General features: G+C 41.0%; 1 protein-coding gene across 1 annotated transcript; it reads left to right on the top strand.

Moving 5' to 3' along the window:
* The first annotated feature begins 341 nt into the window (after window positions 1-341).
* Window positions 342-20,022, top strand: LRIT3 (leucine rich repeat, Ig-like and transmembrane domains 3). Its single transcript, XM_036343266.1, has 4 exons — window positions 342-1,560; window positions 4,762-5,234; window positions 16,427-16,732; window positions 18,098-20,022. The coding sequence occupies exons 1-4, from the start codon at window positions 1,445-1,447 to the stop codon at window positions 19,219-19,221; spliced, it is 2,019 nt and encodes a 672-aa protein (XP_036199159.1). The 5' UTR covers window positions 342-1,444; the 3' UTR covers window positions 19,222-20,022.
* Window positions 20,023-22,454: the final 2,432 nt, after the last annotated feature.

The raw sequence follows: 22,454 nt of genomic DNA, 5'->3' as shown, positions 1-22,454 counted from the left end.
AAATAACTATTAAGCATAGCAGGATAATACACGATTATTTAAATAGTGAACATTTAAAATCTATTGTATTTTGTTTTAATTGAGCAAATTCTTCTGACTGTTGTTTCTATATGCATCCTATTATTTTTATTTTTTTAATTATTATTTTTTATTTTTAAAAAATATATTTTTATTGATTTCAGAGAGGAAGGGAGAGGGAGAGAGAGATAGAAACATCAATGATGAGAGAGAATCATTGATTGGCTGCCTCCTGCACGCCCCACACTGGGGATCGAGCCTGCAACCTGGGTATGTGCCCTTGGCCGGAATCGAACCTGGGACCCTTCAGTCCGCAGGCCAACACTCTGTCCACTGAACCAAACTGGCTAGGGCCATCCTGTTAGTTTTAAATAATATTTCCCATAGTATTCTTACTTTTATAAAATTGATTCTTTTAAAAGAGTTTTTTGTTTAAAGATGATGGATAGAACCACCTAATAGGAAGATTAAATGCCATATATATTTGTGATATATGTTACCTAAACCCTTGATTGTGCCTGTGGATTCTCCCCACCTCATGAATGTTCAGGTTATTTTTTAACTATTCGATTTACTTTTTATTTTTTGATAGAGCTTAACTTTGCTAAAAGACATACCAGTTCATCTTTAGCTATGGTTTGATGCCCATAATTTGGGAAACGAGCTTAAAATAAAACATATTCTTAAAGAGAGATAGTAGCTTTGAGTAGAAATAAGAGCTGGGAGGAGCCTTACACTGTGCTGAGATGCCCTGCAGAGCCACAGGACACACTCACTGGAGCCCTAGGTCCACATTTCAGTGGTGAATTGAAGCATTTAGTCTAAAAACAAACAAACCAAAAAACCCCACTAGGTTCCAGACTTTGTCTACTTTGTTTTTGGAGATAGCCAATACTTGGCAATATTGATAACTCTATTCTAAATCAATTTTACATCATGTGCTTCTATCTTTAAAGCTAAATTTTGTAAAACTGATTGTTATGCATGCTGATAAAAAGAAAATGCACAAAATAAAATTTATAATGTTATAATGTAAATCATCTGCTAAATGTTCTAGTATCTGCTAAGACATTGAATTGTTTTTAACATTGCGTGTAGCTGCAAGATATATTAGCAATTACATCCATAGGAAAGGAATTTAATAGGCATTTCCTTGCAAATCTAGATACGAGCAACTACTGAAATTTTCTTGACATGTGTTTGATTTTCACTTTTTTTATAATGTGTTACTTTGCTGAAACCACATTCAAAGGCTAGGAAGATTGAACCCCTGCAAAATACACTTGAAGGTTAAGTAACTACAGATCTCAGCTAATCCTGTGTAATCTGCTCTTACTAAATGGCTGTTTGCGTTCCAGGCACACCAGTCTCTGAATGCTTAGGATTTGGTTTTTACCTGTTGTTCCAATAACCTCTAAAAGGAGCAATGCGTCTCTTAGCATGCCTGGGCGTTGTGCTTAGCTTTTTGGAAGGAGTGAGTTGTTTATGTCCATCACAGTGCACCTGCGATTATCACGGCAGAAATGATGGCACGGGATCAAGGTATGCTACTAAGTGTTCTAATGATTCTGAGGAAAGGGGCCCCCATCAGCCTTATTTGAAAGCAAACTGTTGATCAGAAATCAGAGGAGAGAAGGTTTAATTTACATAAGCTTTAACTTAGTTGTGTTAATACTGGTTGCTAATGCTATGCTTTTATCTTGAGCAGTTTAGCTCTTAAAAACCCCTCATTTTTATTTGAGACCTTCAAACACATACAGAAATGTTCATTGCACTGTGTTCAGAAAATGTTCATTTCAGGAGGTCAAGCTGAAATGTGTGTGTCCCACTCAGCCTGATTACAGAAAGCAGGGCCGATCAGGAGGTGTTAACATTCCCAGATCATTTGCTTCCCAAGTTTTCCATTTCATTTCGAGGGTTGTTCATGCCAATTGGATAGACCTTAGAAAGCAGAAATGACTCTCATAAGAGTGAAATTACAGACGTTCATAATTAGAATTTTTTATTTTAAGATATTGGAATTTACAAAGAAAAGCGGTTTGAAAGATATGGATCAACTCTGTCAGTTGCCGTCACTGTAGAAGTTATTTAACCTCTGGGTTGCTTTCACATCTACCTGTGAAGTAAAAATAATTGCATACTCATAATATACATGAGTCCTTTGAGATAGAAGTTAAATGCAAAAAGGAACTTTTGTTAGCTAACCATGGTAGACCATGATTTTTCTAAAAGGATATTTAATGACAAAATCAGATTTTTTGTGTGACTTGGTTGATGGACTTTTGAGGTTATTTGAATAGTGAGCCTCTTAAAGTAATTTGTTAAGAGTCACTCAAGTTATGTTCTACACCTTTAAACAAATTAATAAAAATTAAAACATATTATTGAGTAATTTGTCTTGTTATTCTATAAACTTTACTTAAGTAACTTGGTATTTTTTTGAAAGATTTACTAGGTGATGTAAGACAGTGAGAAGAACATAACAAATTAAAAAGCCCTACTTGGCAAAAGCTAGGTAGCAGTTAACAACTCACGCCAGGGTACTTGAGAAACAACACAGAAGTGTTTCCTTCCCCCTGGTGGCCCCATTATTGATGGATTTTATGAAAACCATAGTGTATTATTCTTGGCAAGAGCTCTAGAAAGAATTTAGTTCTGCTGTTATTTTGTAAATGAAGAAACGAAGCCACACAGAGGCTAAAGGACTTGTGCAAGGTCACAGCACGGAGTTGATACAGTGACTGGTTGATAAAGACACTCGGTCTTTCAGCTTCCAATGCAGGCTTTTCTCCATTACACTGGACTGTTAACTTAATGAGTAGAAATTGGATCATTCTGATCTAAAGTAGCACTGAAATTTGTGATAGAGAGTAGAGATGAAGAATAGGAAGTGTCGCCCTAACCGGTTTGGCTCAGTGGATAGAGCGTTGGCCTGCGGACTGAAGGGTCCCAGGTTCGATTCCGGTCAAGGGCATGTACCTTGGTTGCGGGCACATCCCCAGTGGAGAGTGTGCAGGAGGCAGCTGATCGATGTTTCTGACTCTCTATCCCTCTCCCTTACTCTCTAAAAAATCAATAAAATATATATATTTTTAAAAAACAAAAAACCCCTGCTCATTGACAAGGCCTTCCTTGGCCCCCTCGTCCCTGTTTATCTACCTCCACTAGCACTTTTCGCATTGCTGTTTGACATCTACAGATTGATCTGTTCCTAAAGGATGGTGAATTCATAAAGCCATTTCAATATCTCCAGTGTCTTGCACAGTGTCTGGCCTAATGTTGGTTGAGTGGATGGATGATTGGACTTTATATAAAGGCACATGGGGAGTGTGCAGGAGGCAGCTGATCAATGTTTCTCTCTCATGGATGTTTCTAACTCTATCTTGCTCCCTTCCTCTCTGTAAAAAAATCAATAAAATGTATTTTTTTTTAAAAAGAATGGGAAGTGTCCTTATAGAATTCCAATGCTTCTGTATGGTCTTCCCCTGAAGTTACAGACAGGAGATGCTATTACAAACAGGAGATGCTAGCTAGCAGGACATCGCAGCTTTATGCTGCATTTACCCCTCTTTGCCTTGTGGGCTGCTTTTAAAGTTCACCCACTTAATGTGATGTATTTCACTGAATGGCTGATTTGTTGACTACATGTATAATGCATTATAATTTATGTTTCATTGTTCATTTCAGCAATCCAGTGGAAATGAGTGTACAATGGGAGATAAATCTTTTTTCAAGTTACAATGCATCTAAATTCTCTGATTCTTCATACTTTACACTCACACATGGGGCAGGCTTGTTTTTCTATGCCTATTTTACATGTACCACTAAGCAAGGTCCCAATGTGACCTGCTCAAGGTCACTTACGTTAGTGAATGGTGAACGGAATAAACTTGCAGTTTCTGGTTTATTCCTTGGGATGGAAGCAATGCACAAGTCACGTTGTTGAAATAGAGCTCAGCTTTAAGCATCCAGTGTGAACACTTGCTCCTTCCTTCCTTAAAAGAGATCAATTTATAACTTCAACAGGGGATTCTTTAAAAATGGGCCATTTTGTAAAGAGGTTAAGTGTGCACTTTAGAGTTGGACCAATGTGGGTTGGAAGGTGGCTGTGTGGCCCACTAGCTATGTAACCTTGGAAAGTTACCTAACGTGGATAGGCCTCAGTTATTTTACTGTAAAAAGAAGATTGATGGTAAAAATAGCAGACACCCACCGAATGCCTATTACGTGTCGGGAAGGTATAAAACTTCACATGCATTTCAATGAACCACCCTAACGAAGCTACATGGGAAAATGAAGTGGGGCAATTGGTGAGGATGGGCTTTGCCAAAAAAGAATGGCATGAGCTTAGATCTGAGCCAAGATTAGACCAACTCCAGAGCTGGTGCCTTTACCTCTTCCCCAGCATCTGCCTCATAGGGCTGTCCGACAACTAAATAAGGTCATGAATATGGTGTGTGTTTGACAGCTTGACTTATAAAGAACTTCATCAATATTAGGTGAACCATATGAAAATTCTTATATTTGATCATTTTTAACCTATAGAAATGGCCATTTCATATGGTTTAACATAGAAGAAGATAATGATGACAAATTATTAATGAACAGGTCAGCCAGGCTCCACAAATATTTTGTGAAAACCATTAAGGAATTTTCAAATGATGCATGTTTCAAATAAGCATTGTTTTTTCAAATGAGTCTCGGAACGCAGGTTTCCTCCCACTGCTCTTGTTGTGACACTAGGTCGGTGCTGTGTAATGACCAGGATATGAATGAGCTCCCCCTGAACTTCCCCGTGGACACTGTGAAGCTTCGCATTGAGAAGACAGTCATCCACACGATCCCCGCCGATGCCTTCTACTACCTGGTGGAGCTCCAGTACCTCTGGGTGACTTACAATTCTGTCTCCAGCCTTGAGGCCAGCAGCTTTTACAACCTGGGGCGGCTGCATGAGTTGCGCTTGGATGGGAATTCTCTAGCTGCCTTCCCTTGGGCATCTCTGCTGTACATGCCCCATCTAAGGATCCTGGATTTGCACAACAACCAAATAACGAGTGTGCCAAACGGGGCAGCCAGGTACCTGAAGAACCTCACCTACTTGGATTTATCAAGCAACAGACTAACCACACTGCCACCAGAATTCCTGGAGAGCTGGTCCCATGTACTTACAACACCGTCCAGAAGCCGGAAGCTTTCAACAACAAGAATTATTCTTGGTAAGCTCACAAGCCTCTGCTCCTCTCAGGTCCAGATAATTTGCTCAGCATATTGCTCAGTTGTGCAATCTTTTCATGTTTTTGAGTTTGGTTTCTTACTCTGTACTTGCACTTTGCATGGAATAGCACTGCATCAGTTGATAACTAACTGCTTTTCTCTTGCTGCTTTTAAGATTCTCTCTTTGTCTTTAACCTTTGGCATTTTAATTATGACATGTCTTGGTATGAGCCTCTTTGGATTCCTCTTTTTTAGGACTCTGTGCTTCCTGGCCTTGTATGTCTATTTCATTCATCAGGTAAGGGAAGTTTTCTCTTATTATTTTTTCAAGTAGATTTTCAATTTCTTGCTCCCTCTCTTCTCTTTCTGGTACCCTCATGATGTGGATGTTGATATACTTGAAGTTGCCCCAGACTCTCCTTACACTATCTTCATATTTTTGGATTCTTCTTTCTTTTTGCTCTTCTGAGTGGGGTTTTTTAATGCTTCCTATATTTCCAAATCATTGATTTCGTTCTCAGAATCCCCTATTGAATCCCTGTAAATTATTCTTTATTTCAGTTAGTTTATGCTTAATTTCTGACTGGTCCTTTCTTGCCTTTGAAATTCTCACCAAGATCCTTGAAAGTCTCACTAAGTCCCTTGAAGCTCTCATTAAGATCCTTGAGTAACCTTATAACCTTGTTTTGAACTCTGTATCCAGTATTTTGCTTGCTTCCATTTTTTTTTTTTAATTTGTGACATGTTTCTTTGTCTCTGCATTCTGGTTGCTTCCATGTTTGTTTCTATATATTAGGTAGAGCTGCTATGTATCCTGGAATTGGTAGAATGGCCTTATGTAGTAGGCATCCTATAGAGCCCAGTGGCTCAGCCTTCCTAGTCACCTGAGCTGGGCCATCTAGGTGCACCCATGTGTGGCTGTGTGCACTGTTGTGTTGTAGTTGAACCTTGATTGCTGTTTGGTCACTGGGAGGGATTGACCCCCAGGCCAATTATCTATGAGGACCAGCTATGATTATAGTGCAAGAGCTGCTGTGCAGGAGACACCGCTATGGAACAGGATTTGCTTCAGTGGAGCTTTGGTGCTCTCCAAGTCTGCCCCTTGAGTGGGTCATACGTGGATGTGGTAGGGTTGTAATCTGGCATAGTCTGAAGCTGACCACTGGGTGTACTGGCTCTGGGGCCTTTCGGGAGATACAAAATCAGCTATTGCTTGTGGTCTGCATGGGGCCACCTGGCATGAGCTACAGAGTGATCTGCAGATAGTTACTACTTGTGTCGGGCTTGGAGGTGCCCCAGAGAGGCCAAGCTATGAACCAAGGCAGGTTGCTGCTAGTGCTCTGCTGCTAGTGCTGGGCCTGGGGCCACTTATTAAGAGGTATGGGACATGCTGATGCCAGCTGCTGCTTGTTTGAGAGATTTTAGGAAAGTCTGAAGCCTGAGCAAGGACAGGCCATTCATAAGGAAAAACCACTGCAAACAGCTTGGGTGAGGTGGGGTCTCAGGGAATCACCATGTCTGGGTGAACAGTGTGGGCCAGAGACTCAGATATGGTGACAGCCTGTCAGCACTGTGGTGGGGAAGTCTCAGCAAAGGAACAATGACTTCTTCTAGCACCTTTGTCTGGGAGAAAGCTGCCCCCTAGTTTTTGACCTGATGCCAGACAAATTAGTTCCTCCCTATATGTCCCTGGATCCTTTAAGAGCTGATGGGGCTCAGAGGGAGTGAGTCCAAGTAAATCTGTGCTCTGGCCCTTTAAGAGGAATGCTTGGTTCTCCAGCAGCCTCTGTCACTCAGCCACAATTCCTGCTGGTTTTTATAGCCCAAAGTTATGGGGACTTCTCTTCCTGGCATTGAAACCCTGGGCTGAGGGGTCTGGTGTGAGGCTGGGACCCTTTGCTTCTCATGAGACATCTCCACAGCCAAAATAGCCCTCTCGATTAAAAAAAAAAAGCCACGCTTGGGTGTGGGACCAGACTTTTACATGCCTCTGCTCCTCTTACCAGACTCAATGTGCTTTATTCTTTAACTAGAGGCCCAGTGGACAAAATTTGTGCACCGGGGGTTTGTGTCCCTCAGCAAAGCCTGCACCCTCTCCAATCTGGGACCCCTTGAAGGATGTCCGACTGCCCGTTTAGGCCTGATCCTGGTGGGATTTGGCCTAAACGGGCAGTCGGACATCCATCTCACAATCCAGGACTGCTGGCTCCCAACTTCTTGCCTGCTTGCCTGCCTGATTGCCCGTAACCACTACCCTGCCACCTGATCAACACCTAACTGCTCCCCTGCTGGCCTGATTGCCCCTAACTGCCCTCCTCTGCAGGCTTGGTCACCCCCAACTTCCCTCCCCTGACAGCCTGGTCACCCCAAACTGCTTTCCCCTGCCAGTCTGGTTGCCCCTAACTGCCCTCCCCTGCAGGCCTGGTTCCCCCCAACTGCCCTTCCCTTCAGGCCTGGTCTCTGCCAACTGCCCTCCCCTGCAGGCCTGGTTCTCCTCCCAATTGCCCTCCCCTGCAGGCCTGGTCCCCCCTAACTGCCCTCCCCTGCAGGCCAACTGCCCTCCCCTGCTGGCCTGATTGCCCACAACTGCCCTCCCCTGCCAGTCATCTTGTGTCCACATGGTGCCGGCCATCTTGTGTGTTGGAGTGATGGTCAATTTGCATATTATCTTTTATTAGATAGGATTCTCTAGTACCATTCATCCAGATTTCAGGCAGTTCTGAATGATGGTTGTTCTGTGGATTAGTTGTAATTTTGATGTGGTTGGAGGATGCGAGTACTGCATCTACCTACACCGCTATCTTGACCCGGTCTTTCTATCTTGGGTTCTTAAAATGTATACGCCCTCACAGTAAGGCTGTGTTGTCAGTTCACAAAGTGTGTCCATCAGGGCTGAAGATGAGGCTGTACTTCTAAATAACTAGTGAGCCTTTGGCTAGTGAGGTGACTTATAACCCTTTTGGAGTGAGAAGCAACTAGAGGCTAAATTTGTGCCAGGAATCCCTATTGACCATATCAAATATTGGCTGAAGTCAAGTATGAAGAAAAGATAATTTGAGATTTTTTTTAATAAAAAAGAAAATGCTGTGACAGCTTATAAATGGATTTAGCATTGCTTTTCTTGAAATGTAAATGCTTTTTGGTGCTTATGAAACTAAAACCATGAGTAATCCTATCTAATAAAGAGGTAATGTGCAAATTGACCATCACTCCAACACAAGATGGCCGACCCCATGTGATCAAAGATGGCCACCACAAGATGGCAAGCAGGGGAGGGCAGTTAGGGGTGACTGGGCCGGCAGAGAAGGGCAGTTGGGGGTGACCAGGCCTGCAAGGGAAGGCAGTTGGGGGGGACCAGGCCTGCAGGGGAGGGCAGTTGGGGCGACCAGGCCTGTAAGGGAAGGCAGTTGGGGGATACCAGGCCTGCAGGGGAGGGCAGTTTGGGGTGACCAGGCCTGCAGGGGAGGGCAGTTGGGGGTAACCAGGCCTGCAGGGGAGGGCAGTTGGGAGTAACCAGGCTGGCAGGGGAGGGCAGTTAGGGCCAACCAGGCTGACAGGGGAGGACAGTTAGGGGCAATTGGGCCAGCAGGGGAGCAGTTAGGCATCTATTAGGCTGGCAGGGGAGTGGTTAGGGGGTGATCAGACTGGCAGGCAGAAGCAGTTAGGGGCAATCAGACAGGCAGGCAGGCGAGCAGCTGGGAGCCAGCAATCCCGGATTATGAGAGGAATCCCAGATTGGAGAGGGTGCAGGCTGGGCTGAGGGACACCCCCCCACCCCATGCATGAATTTCATGCACCAGGCCTCTGGTAAGAACAAGATACAAAGATGAAAAAATCACATAAGCTTTTCTTATATTGCTATTTCACGTTTTGCCCATTGTTTATATAGTCATTGAATCATTTTTATTAGAGAATAAAAGAAATATCATAGGGTGGGTTAGAGGAAAAAAGACATTAATTTAATAATAGCTTTGGAATATTTATTATGTATACTATGAGGCACCATGTAAACCTATACTGTGGTATTTATTTTAGCTACTAATCTGTACTCCTTATGAGTAAGGCTAATAGCTAGAAATTGTCTTAATTTAAACATTTTGATTCTATTTCTTTATAGTTTTTCTATGTTCCTTTGGAAGCAATTCTTGGTTCTAATAGAATTAGCCAGTGGAGACATGAAGTAGAAAATAAAAACAAATTAACAAATTACTATTAATAGCTCTCTAAGGATTAGTTACTAATATTACTATGAAGAAGTAATTTATAGGACATCAGTATTTTTCACCTGTGAGTTAAATCTGCTTGAGAACTTAGGGATCAAGGGTTATGAAATTTTACCGTCACATTTTAAGGTTCAGATTCTTCAAAAGCAGGTTCTTTAAAGGTAGTAACATGAAAATACTTTTGATATAACATTAAGTTTCAGAAGCAGGATATGTAATTGTACATGAAGCACCATTGTGACTCTTTTAGAATGGGTGAAGAAAACGACTGAAAAGATATACTAGTTGGTGAACTGTCCTTTTTGGGTGAAGGGCCACTTTTTCACTTTCTTATATTTTTAAATTGTTCTGTAATGATCATGCATTACTTTTAAAATAATGATAATATCATGATAATGAATAATAAAATATATTTTGAAACATGTCAAGCCATGGCAGCCGCTGGCCTTCACAAAGTCTAGGGAACAGAAGGGGAAAGAAGGGGAGGACTGACCCGTCTTGCTCATAGGACTGTAATGAGCACATAATGAGACATTTTCTGTGATAGTTCGTTAGCTGAGGTGGAGAGCCTCTGAGGTTACGATTTTAGATCAACAATAAACCTCAGCAGCTGGGACCAAGATGGCAGCGTCTTATACAGAAAGGCCTCTCTACTTTGGCTTGTTTGTTAGCCTAATTATATTTGAGTCTTCAAATTTCACCATTAAACTAAGGTGATGAGAACCAATCCTAGATTTTCTAGAACTCAGTGTTTAACTGTAGCAGTTATATCTTTCTAGGCGCCCTGGAGAATTTACTTGTGTACTATTAGAGTGGGATGCAGTCTGCTTCTATTTCATTTTTATTGTCCGGTGTTTATTACTGTCAGCAGATGGAGGTTCTAATTGTAATAAAAATAGAAATGGTGAACATTGATGGAGTGCTTACTCAGGGCCATGCCTAGTTCTTATATTTTACAGGTATATCTTCTTCTAGTCTCATAGTAACCCTGTAGTAAGTACCATTTCATCCCCATTTTATAGATGAGGAAATGAGGTGCAAGGTAAGCCACTTGACCAAATTCACTCACCACGTAGCAGTGGAGCTGGGTTATGAGTGCAATCTGTTTGGCACCTGAACCCCTGCTCTTCCTCACTCCTTTGTAATTTGGGGAATGGTGTGTAATAGTACCAGATTCACGTTCCTCCCAAATGCATTACTTTACTGAGCTCTTTATATCCTGTATTTAGTTAATGAAAATTTAGGCAGAGGCGTTTCCATTACTCCCTCTCTCTTCCACATGAGTAAAAATACCAACTTAATAAAACTGTCCTTTAGTGTATCCATAAAACATAAACTAGTGTCCTGCAAGTAAGCATTTAAATAACTATGAAACTAGATTAGATTTTTGATTTGCAGGACAGGTAAATTTCCATGGCTTCTTTCTCAGGAATAAGCAAATATTTATATAGGCAGGCTCCATAGGTCTTACACTGTTTATCTTGGAGGAAAAAGCCTGCAGTAGGAGAGGTCATACAATGCCTTTTTGGGTGTTTTTCCCTGGTACCCAAATTGCTACACTGTAAACACGGGCTTTTCTGTAATCAGAATGGAGTTCACCTGAAGGGCTGTGGCGACCCCAGTACTTCCACAGAATTTTCGGAATGGCATTTACTTAATTCAGCAAACACTCCTCAATCCCTGTGGTGTGCCTCTCCTTTGCTAGCAAGTTCCACATGGCTAAGGCTTACCCCTTGCCAGGTGCCCTTCTGAGGACTCCAGGGGTACCTTAGCTTTTGGAAAAACCACATGAGTTGGGTCGGTAATCAACACCATCCTCTTTACCAGCTGACAAAAAGGTGGAGTCAAGCTTCTAATCACAGTCCCTCTCCTGAGATATCTTTTTTTATTCTTTAAACTTTTATTTATTTATTTATTTATTATTTATTTGTTTGTTTTTACTTTTTGTTGAATTTATTGGAGTGACATTTTTTAATAGAATTATATAGGTTTCAAGTATACAATTCTATAATACATCATCTGTGTATTGTATTGTGTGTTCACCACCCTAAGCCAACTCTTCTTCCATTCCATTTATCTCCTCTTTACCCTCTGCTACCTTTTCCCACCTCCCTTTTCCCCTGGTAAGCACCATACTATTGTCTGTGTCTGTGAGGTGTTTTTTGTTCTTTGCTTAATCCTTTCACCTTTTTCACCCAGCTCTCCAACTCCTCTCCACTCTGTCGGCTGTCAGTCTGTTCTCTGTAACTATCAGTCTGTTTTTATTTTTTATTTTTTTGTTAGCCCATTTAATCCAATTACTGTGATGCATGGAAAGCATTACCCCTTTAGAAAAAAGGTAAGGCAAAGTCCATCTGGCCCTGGCCAAGAATAGCAATATAAAATAAATTAATTAATGCAAATTACTGTGACTGCGGTTGGCACGTTGCTTTGAAGGAATGCAGTACAAGTAACACTTTAACTTCAGAGGGCTCTTGTACCTTTGTCCCCAGAAGAAAAAACACTTGATGAATGTGTTCAGCACTTAGATGGCTGTTATTCAGGTTTTTAAAGTTGTACCTTTGACCTTAGATATTCCAGAGCTGGAATAAATGTACGTTTTGTTCTTAAGGGATTTGAAGATATTTCCCTGGTTTACATAACTTTTAGATATAGCAAGTTGGATTAATTTTTAAAAGAATTTTATTTCATTGTTAACACATTTTTATAACAGTTTCAAAGCTCGAATGAAACTGCTAAAGTTACAGCTCTTTGATCTTTCCCTATGTAGACGTTAGTACTCCAGATATCACTGCTTTGACATTAGTAATTTGTAGATAACAGCACTTCTAACGGCCACCTGTGGCTTTAGCTGTTTTTAGGTGATGAAGAAATGAGTTATGGTAGAAGGAGTATTAGATTAGGAGGCTACAGCATGTAGGATTAGGACTACTTAAGAAACCATGAAAGTGATCTTGGTGCTTTAATGTCCTTTGGTGTGAAATTGGAAAAATCATACTAGCTTCCTGAGGTCCCTGTAAGACATATACACGGTGGTGGAGAATGAGAGCTTGAAGATCAGGATCGTGAGGTTCAAATCCTGACTGCATTCCAGTTGGGCAGACCCCTTAACCCTCCAGAGCATCGGTTTTCTCCTCCTTAAAGTGAGGATCATACTATTATCATCCACCTCATGCTGTTGTCAGACAGATCCTTGGGCATGCTGAGCACTGTTGGGAGACAGTGTCCCATTGTCCCTCACATCTCTGCATGTCTGCTGAGCAGAGGCAGGCACTGGCTGCCTTTTGTTCTGAACGATCTTTTCAAGAATATTTGTGTAGAGAGCTGCTTTGAAAAGTAGAGGATGCCCCCCTCCAGAGCAAAGGGTAGGCATGGTTACTGCCCAGTGCAATAAAGATAATCTCTCCCTTCAGAGCTGTGAGTAATAAACTGTCCTTCATCTCTGACCAGGAGTCTTGTGCCTTCTTCCAACATCTAAGAAATTGGTGAACTGGGATGAGTTGGTAACTCTTGAGTAGGGTAAAACTCAGACCTTTTACAATTCTTGACAAATACAGTCTTTGCAACATAGGAGGCAATCAATCACTGTCAACTTGTATTGTTATCTTATAAAGAAAAAATCTTGGATAGCAGGTGTTTTGAAAGTATAAAGTATTCTACACATATTAATTATTACATGATAGGATGAATTTGATGTTTGTTGGCAGGTTGAATAGAATTCAAATCAATATTAGGGAACTGGTCATAGATTCACAGGACTAATTATAAGAAGAAGAAGTCTAAGGTAATTGACCATGAGAAAAAAGGAATTTCTAGGATAGCTGAAAACACACACACAGTAAACGCTTACCAATACTGGCAGAAAATATCAATCAGTCATGAAGTGCTATTATAATAAAAACTAGAGGCCTGATGCATGAAATTCATGCAAGAGTAGGCCTTCCTTCCCCCGGCTGCCAGCACTGGCTTCCCCCTGGCACCTGAGACCTGGGCTTCCCTCGCAGCCCCGGCTTAGTCCAGAAGGTCATCCAGAAGGATGTCCAGTCTAATTAGAATATTATGCTTTTATTATTATAGATAGGCATAAATAGAAATCTAGAATTTATAGTGAACAGTTAAATCTTCCACCATGGTTAGAATTTTTTAAAATTGCAATTCTGTCGTTTCTCCTTAGGAATCATTGTATAATCCACTCCATTAGTAAAAAGTCACAACCACAAATCTTCCTGAGGTAAATCCTTTCAACCTTGGGCTTGGAGGCCGCTACGGGACATCACCCTTAAGATCCTTAGAGAGACTTTGTCTGACTGCAGTCTCTGAAGCACCATCTTAGATCCCTCTGAGATCTTAGCAAATGCTATTGTAATCTCACCCACACTGGATTAATTTTCACTCTGAAGCTCTTTCTTAATTTGAAAATTTTGGAGAGGCTCAGTATGAAAAAACAGTTTTATTATTTTTTATTTTTCAATTATAGTTTCCATTCAATATTATTTTGTATTAGATTCAGGTGTACAGCATAAGGCTTAGACAATTCTATACTTTACAACGTAATCCCCCAATATTTCAAGTACCCACCTGGCACCATATGTAGTTATTATATTATTGACTATATTCCCTATGCTGTACTTTACATACCCATAACTATTCTGTAACTACTAATTTGTACTTCGTAATGCCTTCACAGTCTTCACCCAGCCCCCCAATTCCCTTCCAATCTGGCAGCTGTCAGTCTGATCTCTGTATCTACGAGTCTGCTTTTATTTTGTTTATTTTGCTCTTTAGATCTCACATATAAGTGAAATCATATGGTATTTGTTTTTCTCTGTCCGACTTATGTCACTTGCATAGTACCCTCTAGGTCCATCCATGCTGTCGCATATATTAGATTTCATTCTTTTTATTGTTGGGTAATATTCTAATGTATAAAGATACCACAGCCTTTTTATCCAATGGTCTATTGATGGACACTTGGGTTGCTTCCTTACCTTGGCTATTGTAAATAATGGGGTGCATATATTCTTTTCAATTAGTGTTTTAGGTTAATTCAGATATATACCCAGAAGTGGAATCCCTGGGTCATAAGGCAGTTCTATTTTTAATTTTTTGAGGAACCTCCATACTGAAACAGTTTTATTATTGGACCCAACAGGGTTTGGTTCTTATATATTTATATTAGCTTTTATATATAAAAATATTTTATATTTATACTTCATATCTTCTTTTAGCTGATGTCTCTTTACATTTTATTATGAGCGGCAAGAAGATACTAGGCAGTATCTCTGTGTGGAAATATCCTTAGCTAGAACATTTATTTATTGAATATGTTTCCTACTTTTCCTGTTAACCACAGGTGACAGTGTTGCTAAACTTTTTGTCACTCCACAACAAGGGTCCCCTTCCCTCTAGTTTCTAGTAGCATTTTCCTCACTTTCCTTTAAGCTCACACTGACAGCCTCCTTGAATTCCAACACATTTTGGCTAATAACTCTGATAGCTGAGGCAGATCCTGAAGGCACTTGCAACAGGATAGGAGGTTGTCAACCAACTGTGTTCCTGGCTGCTGGTTCTCTCCTGAAGGGGAATTTGGGCAATATATCTTTATGACTACCACATATGAAATTCATGCCAAGCCATGTTCTAACCTCTACCAATCTTTCCAGTCTTATCTCCTGACACTGTCTGCATCTCAATCAATGCTTTTGCTGCACAGAAGTTGCACTACCTCAATATGTCTGCAGATCACACACAATCATGACGCAGTGCAGGCTGAGTTAGGTGCCTCTCAGCATCCTATAATACTTATCCTATACAGTAGGTCCTCGGGTTATATCAGAGATCTGTTCCTATGGCATGACATAACGCGATTTTTGCCATAAGTCGGAACCCACCTATGTAAGCACCTACGTCACTCACATGGAGCACATACACAGCAGTAATGAAGTGAAACAGTAAAAAAAATTTAAAAGAAAGATAACAATTCCTGACCTTTACTTGTGGTAAATAAATAAAAAACATAAAGCACATATGTACATATATCGAAATGATGAAACTTTTTTTTCTATAAATAAATGGGAGATGGAAACGTAACCACAAAATGACATAACCCAAGGACTGTCTGTATAATAAAAGGGTAATATGCAAATTGACCCTAACAGCAGAATGACTGGGAATGACTGGTCGCTATGACGTGCACTGACCACCAGGGGCAGATGCTCAGTGCAGGAACTGCCCCCTGGTGGTCAGTGCACTCCCACAGGGGAGCTACACTCAGCCACAAGTCGGGCTGACAGCTGCAAGTGCAGCAGTGGTGGCGGGAGCCTCTCCTGCCTTTTCTGTAGCGGTAAGGATGTCTGACTGCCACGGGGAGTGGGCCTAAGCTGGCAGGTGGACATCCCCTGAGGGGTCCCAGACTGCGAGAGGGCACAGGCCGGGCTGAGGGACCTCCCTCCACCTCCAGAGTGTTTGAATTTTCATGCATTGGGCCTCTAGTAATAATATAAATACTTTTATAGCACCCTAGAAATATCTCTATCACTTTGTTTATGACATTCTGTGTTACTAGGATTCAAATCTTGCCTCTGACACTAATTATCTATGTGACCTTGGTCAAATTATTTGGTTTCTCTGTGTCTTAGCTTTTTCATCTTTACAGGGGGAATAACAATACTCTCCTTTATAAATGAGATTGTTGGGATTAAATGAGAAAATACTAGTAAGTGCTTAGAACAAAGTACAGAGTAAGTGCTCAATGACTATTAACTATGAACCTTAATGATCTGAACTGAGAGGCTTTGTTCATTCATGTGACTGGATCTAGGGAAAAACTGATAGAAAGTTGACTCCATTTCATCAGAAGTGTACTTCTGTTTTTAGGGAGACAGTGCAGACACCTGCTTCTCCAAGAGGCTGTGATGTAAACTAAAGCCATCAGAATGACCTTTATCAGCCGTTTCCTCCTTCTGGTTTAGGTCTGCAGGACAACCCGTGGTTCTGTGACTGTCACATTTACCAAATGATCGAGATATCCAAAGTTGCTGATCCTGCCATAGTACTTGTTGATCCACTGATGGTCTGCAGGGAGCCCGAGCACCTGACAGGGATTTTATTTCAGCGGGCTGAGCTGGATCAGTGTCTGAAGCCATCGGTGATGATCTCGGCCACCCGAATCACGTCTGCTCTGGGCAGTAATGTCCTGCTACGGTGTGATGCCACTGGCTACCCCACCCCGCAACTCACATGGGCCAGATCTGACAGCTCACCTGTTAATTACACAGGTATTTTTTAAATTTGGGCCTATGTTGAAACAAAGTTTTCAAAGATCTGTATTTAATCTCAGGTTTGGGGAATAGTTGCAATTTGCTCATTAATTCTAATAAAATATGCCAAGAGTGTTAGGTAAAAGGGATTTGAAAGTTCATTTTCTTAGTTAATATTTTCCTCAGTTGGTATCTGACTAACTACATGGATGAAATTAGAAAATCTGATTTTTTTCTTAGAAAACATGATCCAGTGCATGAATGACTACAGAGAAGGCCTTTGTCTTGCTATGTCATCTTGGGTATGACTCACTTTAAAATATATAATGATTACAATTTCCTCAGAAAGTATTTTAATATCAGTTTCTCATTTTAAATGATGATTTAAGTAATTACATGCAAACATTATTGTGAATCAAAAAGTATAATTTTTGGAGATATTGTTTTCATAGACTTTTCAGATCCTACTATGTCTAAGCCAATGCTTTGGCCTTAGTTTCTATAGTGATATTCTGATGACTAAAGCAATCTGTTCTTAAAATTCCTGAAAGTTAAATTAAATCAAGGTTCAAATAATGAAACCTGATAAAAAAAAAGTCAAGGCTTACTATCCTTACATATAGATAGTAAATGGTCCATACCTTGAGGTGTGAGTTAAATTTGGGGCTCTTGGGATACTGCTTAGTGTATTAGTTTTCAGAAAGCTTCAAAAATCAAGACAGAATGGAAATGTGTCAGATTTAAGTGTTTAGGAAAGTAAAATTCCAATTTTTCGAAAACTATATATTATTCTGCAAATAAAAGAACCCGTGGTTTACTAGTTTATGTAAACTAAATATAAAATAAAAGATTGAGAATACAAATTATGACCCCTTCATGCCAGAAAATGATCTGCTGTGCCCTCTGTAGATAGATAGCATTTTATTTCAATGAAGAAATATTTGTGGAAATATTAAATTAAGGCCTTGTGATAAACATTTTATAGGACAATAGTGAATTAAAATTAGAAGGGATTTTTGAGATCACTTTGTCTTATCCCCTTATTTTAAAAATACAGAAACAGAGGCCTAAAGACGCTAATTGACAAGTCTGAAATTACATACTACTTTGTGGACAAAAGTTTACTAAAATCAAGTCTCCCAATTCACAGTCCCATGTCTCTTAAAAATACTATTTTCTGTATAGACTCATGGCACCTGGCATGACCTAGGCCTTCATGTAGGCAATTTATTGAACCATCATTCCCTTAGGGACTTACTGTATGCCACTTCCCTCTTGGCGTATGGAAAAGGGACGCATGTAGAACCAAATAGTTGCTTCTTTTTCAGTGGGCATGTTGCCTTTTCCCTCCTCACAGAAGTACATATATGTTTTTTCTTCCAGTAATTCAGGAATCTCCAGGGGAAGGAGTTAGATGGTCGGTAATCAGCTTGACAGACATTTCTTACAAGGATGCTGGGGATTACAAGTGTAAGGCCAAAAATTTGGCTGGGATGTCAGAAGCCTTGGTTACTGTGACAGTGGTTGGTGTTGTCACGACCACCATAGCACCAGACAGTTCTGAAAGAAGGAATGGAGATCACCCTGGGCTAGAAGTCCAGCCAGGACCTAGAAGATCTATATCCATACCTGGTTCATCGCCATCTCCCTGGCCTTCTTCCTCCTCTCCTTTCTCTCCCTCTTCTTCCACTTTTCTTTCTACTTCTACTTCATTTCCTGCTTCTGCTGCTTCCTTCTCCTTATACCCTTTCTTCTCCTCCGTTGTTTCTCCCACCACAACTCCAAGCACTAAAATTTCAACAAGCACCCCCATGGCCAGCCGACAGTCACTCCAGCTCCATCCAGATGGGGAAAGAAATTTAAAGGTGGAGATGGGTGGAAGTAAGCGTCCCCCAGCTAGTGCAAGTAGAAAAGAAGAGCTGGCATTATTGGATCGAACCACAGTACAAAACCTCAGGGCAGTCAGCAAGACCAAAGAGAGTGTGACCTTGATGTGGAACACCATCAACACCACGCATAGCTCTGAGGTGACCGTGTTGTATTCCAAGCATGGGGAAGAGGACCTGATGCTGCTGAATGCAGACTTCAGCAAGAACCAAGTAGCCATAGATGGCCTGGAGCCTGGAAGGCAGTACATAGCATGTGTCTGTCCAAAAGGAGCGCCGCCCCAGAAAGACCAATGTATCACCTTTTCTACTGACAGTGTTGGAGAAGGTCATTCTCAGGAGCCCTTCCTTATTGCGGTGAGCGGCGCTGCCTGTGTGGTTGTCTTGCCATTGATTTTTTTCCTGTTGTATAAAGTTTGCAAACTGCAATGTAAGTCAGAATCCTTCTGGGAAGAAGATTTGGAGAAAGAGACTTACATCCAATTTGAAACCCTGTCCACAAGGTCTCAAAGTATAGGGGAACTTTGGACACGAAGGCACAGAGATGATCCCGAAAAATTGCTGCTTTGTTCTGGGTCAAGTGTGGAATCTCAGATGACTTTTAAAACTGAAGAGATCTAGACCAGATTATTATTGCTAAGATTATATAGCTCAGGCACACAAAAACGCACAAAATATCTTCCAAAAAAAAAAAAAAAGAAGAATTTGAGGGTGTATTTGCCTCTTTGTTTGGATGACTTTTAGACAGACGTTCACATCTTCCATAAAAATCACAAATGGAGTGATTTTGTGTTTTAAAAAACTACCATCAGACCTCTGAACTGAACAAGCTTTTTATTCTTTTTGTTTTTTCAATCAAATCTTTATTGTTGAAAGTATTACTTATGTTCCCCTTTTCCCCCCATTGACCCCTTCTAGCCTGTACCCCCCACCCCCCACCTCAGACCTTCACCACCCTTTTGTCTGTGTCCATGAGTTATGTATATATGCATACAATGAGCAGACAATCTTGATTTTTTTTGTATGAAAGGTGTACATGGAAATAATCTTTGGAACAGTGCGTATTAACACATTGCAGACGGATCACGAGAATTCTTGTGTTTTCTGTTCTAAGGCTTGTGGTCAATCACACTTTAAAAAGATATTATCTTGTAAGAACATATAATAAATAACTTCAAAATGCAATGGGTATTTAATTTTAGAGTGCCTTTAACATTTATGTGAAACGTTTTTTGTACTTGTTCAATAGAAACTTATGGGACCACTGGGTAAAGCAAGCAATAAAATTACTAGTCCGTAATGTGTTAAGTTAGACATATGTTTTAGGGCAGTGGTCGGCAAACTGCGGCTCGGCAAACCGCAGCTCGTGAGCCACACGCGGCTCTTTGGCCCCTTGAGTGTGGCTCGCCCACAAAATACCGGCTCTTCCACAATACCGACTTCTGCACATGGGCCATGAAGTTTCAACTGCACTGTACGGGTGTGCCCGCACGTGGTATTTTGTGGAAGAGCGACACTCAAGGGGCCAAAGAGCCGCATGTGGCTCGGAAGCCGTGGTTTGCCGACCACGGTTTTAGGGTAATGTTTTAGTTGTTAAAAATAATTTCATGAAAAAATAGTTGCAAAAAACTAAAGTCTGAATTTTTAAAAGATAGATTTGGGGGCAGTGAGGAAAGATTAGTATAGCCAGCCAGTGGCTCTTGCTGTGGACATTTGATGCCATTGCCTAGCGGGCCAGAGTGGAATAGTACAGAATTTTGCATTGACTAAGGCTGAGTTCAACCCAATGGAGAGGGAGGGCTCCAGCTCTTTGTACCATTGTGCATTACTATATTGTATGGTTGTATCCATATCCCAAGTGAAACTATTTCCCTTGTCCTTAGAAATACAGGTATTAGCAAATACATGTTTACAAAGAGGACATGATAACTAGTAAGGCCATTTAAAAAAATAGTTACTGCTGCATTCTTATACATTTGCTAGCAGACTGTGTGGGTCTTTTTAAGAGCTCATTTTAAAACAACTTCTTTAGTATTTTGATATTTACTCTTCTTTTTTCCCTCCCTCTCCTCTTCTCTCCCTGCTCCTCCTTCTTTTCGCCCCTTCTGCTTTGTCAGGAGACATTCAGGTAGTCAAAGGACTATATCTAAGCTGTTTTAATTATGCTATGTTATATTTTGACCTCTTTGATAAAAGAAAAACTTTGAAAGTCTTTTTTTTAGAACCAATAAAATATGTATTAGGATTATGAAAGAGCAGCTTCAGTGGATTTATTTGGTCAAACTTTCTATGTTAAAAACATACGGGAAATTGAATTGGAGTGGGTTACATGACTAGAAAGAAAAAGGGCTTTAAAAATAAAATTTAGTTTTTTTTTAAAGTGTTCATCACCTTTACTAAAAGTTATATTCCTTTTTCATCGAAGGTTTTGGAGTATAAATCATAAAAAATATACACATTTGAATGGCATCAAGGTTATACTGATGACATCATGGCTCTTACGTTCTTACTAGACGCCCGGTGCATGAATTTGTGCACGGGTGGGGTCCGGCAGGCCCCGCCCCCTGGTCAAACTCCCAGTCAAACTCCCAGTTGAGGGGACCATTTGCATATTAGCCTTTTATTATCCTATATAATAAAAGAGAAACATGTAAATTAACCGTCCCTCTGCTACACTCACCAGCCAATCAGAGTGAGTATGCAAATTAAGCTCATCGCCTCCATGGAGACTGACAGCAGGTAGGAGGCAGCTCCTAGCACGGCCTGCTTGGCCGCTGCCGTGGCAACCCAGGAGCAGGGAAGCATGGCCCACAGACAACTTCCAGCCCCACCCGCTTGGCCATCGCAGCGACCAACCCGGGAGCAGGGAAGTGTGGCCCGCAGGCAGCTCCAGCACAGCTGGCTTGGCCATTACTGTGGCGACCGGGGAGCAGGCAAATGTGGCCTGCAGGCAGCACCCAGCACGGCTTGTTTGGCAGTCACTGTGGTGTGGAGCAGGCAGGCCCTGCAGAGAGCAGAGAACCATGGGAGCGGGCCTAAGCCATCAGTAGGATATCCCCTGAGGGCTCCCAGATAGGAGAGGGTGCAGGTCAGGCTGAGGGACACCCCCCCTGCATGAATTCCGTGCACCTGGCCCCTAGTATAGTATAAGAAGTGGCATGGAATGCTACATAATCTGCAGCTTGTTTATCAATGTCACCAAATGACTGTGGAGAGCAATCAAAACTAGCCAATATAGGTGGCAATTAAATATGATTTTACTTTTAGGCAAAAATATTCTTGAGGTTTTGTAAAACTTGGGATACATGTGAGGGTGATGATTGTCACATGGGAGACTATCATCAGTGAAGTGCTGTGATGTAAAAAATTGTTGAGAACCCCACGCTAATAGTTTATGATGGCCGGAGGAGTGCACCCTGGGCTTCAGAGTCAGACTAGTGCCTTGGACCTCGAGAAAGTTTTATAAAAAGTTCAAGGAAAACAGTTCTTGACCCATGACTTGAGTCTCAAAAAGGGATTATGGCTACCAAAGGGAGATTAAAAAACAACCACCACAAAACTTCTAGTTGAATAATTGAGAAATAATTCAAATGAAATGGGAGGCAGCTCAGGAAAGTTGAATGGCTGTCTAGTAATCTAAAATTTCATATGTATGTATAAAAAATACAAAGAAGGGAGAGTAACCAAGGATGAATGTAGAAATCTATTATAAAAGTGTCAAATTAAGCCTCTCAATAAATGGAGGATAAAGAAAACAATAAAGTTGACAAGGAACTGTAAGGCATGTTTGTTTTGTTTTTTAGTCAAAAAGAAGGAAATAATAAGTGTACTGCTTAGAGATGATAACAGAAAGC

Source organism: Myotis myotis, unplaced genomic scaffold (assembly GCF_014108235.1).
Source record: "Myotis myotis isolate mMyoMyo1 unplaced genomic scaffold, mMyoMyo1.p scaffold_m19_p_1, whole genome shotgun sequence".
Classification (NCBI taxonomy): domain Eukaryota; kingdom Metazoa; phylum Chordata; class Mammalia; order Chiroptera; family Vespertilionidae; genus Myotis; species Myotis myotis.
This window is presented reverse-complemented; position numbering and strand designations above follow the sequence as displayed.

Bases quoted from the DNA above. Each gene is read 5' to 3' on its own strand.
- LRIT3 (XM_036343266.1), top strand. From the start codon at position 1,445: ATGCGTCTCTTAGCATGCCTGGGCGTTGTGCTTAGCTTTTTGGAAGGA. The intron at 5,235-16,426 runs GTAAGCTCACAA...CTTCTGGTTTAG, and splicing joins AACAACAAGAATTATTCTTG to GTCTGCAGGACAACCCGTGG. The intron at 16,733-18,097 runs GTATTTTTTAAA...TTTTTCTTCCAG, and splicing joins CTCACCTGTTAATTACACAG to TAATTCAGGAATCTCCAGGG.